General features: G+C 36.6%; 1 protein-coding gene across 1 annotated transcript in view; it reads left to right on the plus strand.

Moving 5' to 3' along the window:
• The window catches only part of KCNQ1 (potassium voltage-gated channel, KQT-like subfamily, member 1), a gene marked incomplete at its 5' end in the record, with an annotated part of 28,285 nt that extends 26,381 nt beyond the window's left edge, over positions 1–1,904 (plus strand). The window contains 1 exon segment of the mRNA XM_009587511.1: positions 1,780–1,904. Within this exon segment, the coding sequence (XP_009585806.1) occupies positions 1,780–1,904 (125 nt within the window).
• Between the last annotated feature and the right edge of the window lie 311 nt (positions 1,905–2,215).

Genomic DNA, 2,215 nt, shown 5'->3' on the forward strand with positions numbered 1-2,215 from the left:
AACTAAAAAGGCTGTGAGTCCTTTCCTAGAAACTGGGAAAGTTTCATTTGTATCTTGGAGAAATGAAAACAGTGAAAATTTAATTTAGTGAAAGCCAAAAGGAGTCTGTTTCAAAGACATTTTGCTGCATATCTCAATCTGGAATTATTTTGCTTGTTTCACAGCCACTATCTTGGATGATGGCTACAGCAAAGTGATTAAATAACATGATACTAAAACCAAAATAGGAAGCTAACATTTGCTAAAACTTACCATAGAATTTTCGTTTTTAAGTGCTGCAAGTGGCTCCTGCTTTTCATAATTTTATCTCCTAGCAGTTGTCTCTTTTTTTTTTTTTTTTTTTTTTTCTCAGAGGTCTTCCTCTCCTATGACAATTTCTGGACAGCAGACTTTCCCATTGTAATTTTGAATGGCCATATGCCTGATGGTACAATAACATTTTCTCTTCTGATTATTTGTAAAAGTTCAAATCCATTTCTGCTGTATGAAGTTATCTACTTACTTGAGTAAAATGGTTGCATTTAAAAAAAAAAAATTGTTTTCTGATATCCCACTTCTATTCTGATTAAATTCAGGTACATTTAAGTTAGCTATTTCTGCTGTATTCCTTTAGCTTTCATGTTGCATTTTGGGAGGGCATTATTTACTGTTATATTATAAAGTATTTTATTTAATACAGTAGAGACTTCATAAATTACAACATTATAATTATTTCATTGAATGATCCAGCCAGTTGCACAGATAAAGATTTCTATGGAGGTGTCACAATCTACCTATGATTTCTACAGAATTTTACTTGTTTTTATTCTCTACAAAATTCATTTACAGTCAATACTGTAAATGAATACAATAGTGGGTTTAATGTTTTGGGTGGGTTTTTGGTTTTGTTTTTGGGTTTAGTGGTTTTAGTTATACGCAAATTTTGTGGCTTCTCTAACAAATGTTAGGACCGTGCTGGAAAAAGCACTTAGGGTTCTTAATGTTAGAGTCTGGCAGAATTTAGGAGCCTGAGTTTAAAAATGAAATCTGTAATACTCTGCCTAATTTCTTGGATGCATGAAGGTGTTGGTAAACAAGTAACTTTGCCACTAAAAACTTTCAATATCTGAAGTTTTGTGAAATGGCCTTCCCACTAAGGACCTCATCGTGGATGAACTGAACATCTTGCTGCCTGTCTCATGTCTGGGCTCAAAGATGAAGCACCCATGTGCCTAAGCGTGGGAGGGATTGGGAACCGGTAGACCAGTTCAGTGCGTGACAGGAGCTGACTGCTTACTGTGAAAATGCCTAGGCTTCTTTGCTGAGCTAGGCCTGGCTTCTTGATCTTAGTCACAGTAATTACATCGCAGAAACTAAAACCTGAAGTAGAGATGATATAAAAAGGAACTGATCTTATCATTGAATTGCACTCATGCACTGTTGCTGTAGAGCGGTGGTCCATGGTATGGCTGAGTATTGTACAATAGGTTTTATAATGCATGAAGCTGCCTGTGATATAGATACTTTACATTCTAGTGTATGAGGAATATGAACAAAAAAAAAAAAAAAGAAAAAAATTAGCTTTAAGTCTTCAGCAGAAGTTGAAATTCTTTGGGTAGAAGAAGAGTTAAAGTTTTACTTTTCATTAACTCTGTGGTATACGCTATTTCTTTGTAGCAACTTCTGTTTTCAATATTCTGTTAAAATGTACAGTATTTCAGAGATCCAAACGAGCGGTAGACCTTTCTTGAAAAAGATGAATGCTGTTGCTTTAACTGTTATCTGCATATTTCCTCACAGTGAAAAAAAGCCCGACGTTTTTAGATGTGAACACAGGACCCTTCATCAGGACCAACAGCTTTGCCGATGAGCTTGACCTGGAGGGTGAGACGCTGTTGACCCCAATAACTCACATCTCACAGTAAGTCAAGGCTATTGAATTGTGCACTAGTTGACTTAGACAAGAGAAGCCAATTCAGGTGGGAGGAGCTGAAATATGGAGCTGATAGGGCTATCTCAGATATTTGCGTCAAACTCTTTTTGCCTTGAAGTTGGTGTATACTGTTCTGAGTGCCAGTAAATCTTCGTGTTGACCTAAAGAAAAGTTCACTTGGCTGTGACACAAGGCTTTAGTTTTTAGCTAATGTCTCTGGGCAGGTGGTGGTTGATAGCCTCAAGATTTTCACATGGAGACAATGTGTGGGAGTACTTGCCTGTTGAGAATTATATTACTCCC

Source organism: Fulmarus glacialis, unplaced genomic scaffold, assembly GCF_000690835.1.
Source record: "Fulmarus glacialis isolate BGI_N327 unplaced genomic scaffold, ASM69083v1 scaffold16921, whole genome shotgun sequence".
NCBI lineage: Eukaryota > Metazoa > Chordata > Aves > Procellariiformes > Procellariidae > Fulmarus > Fulmarus glacialis.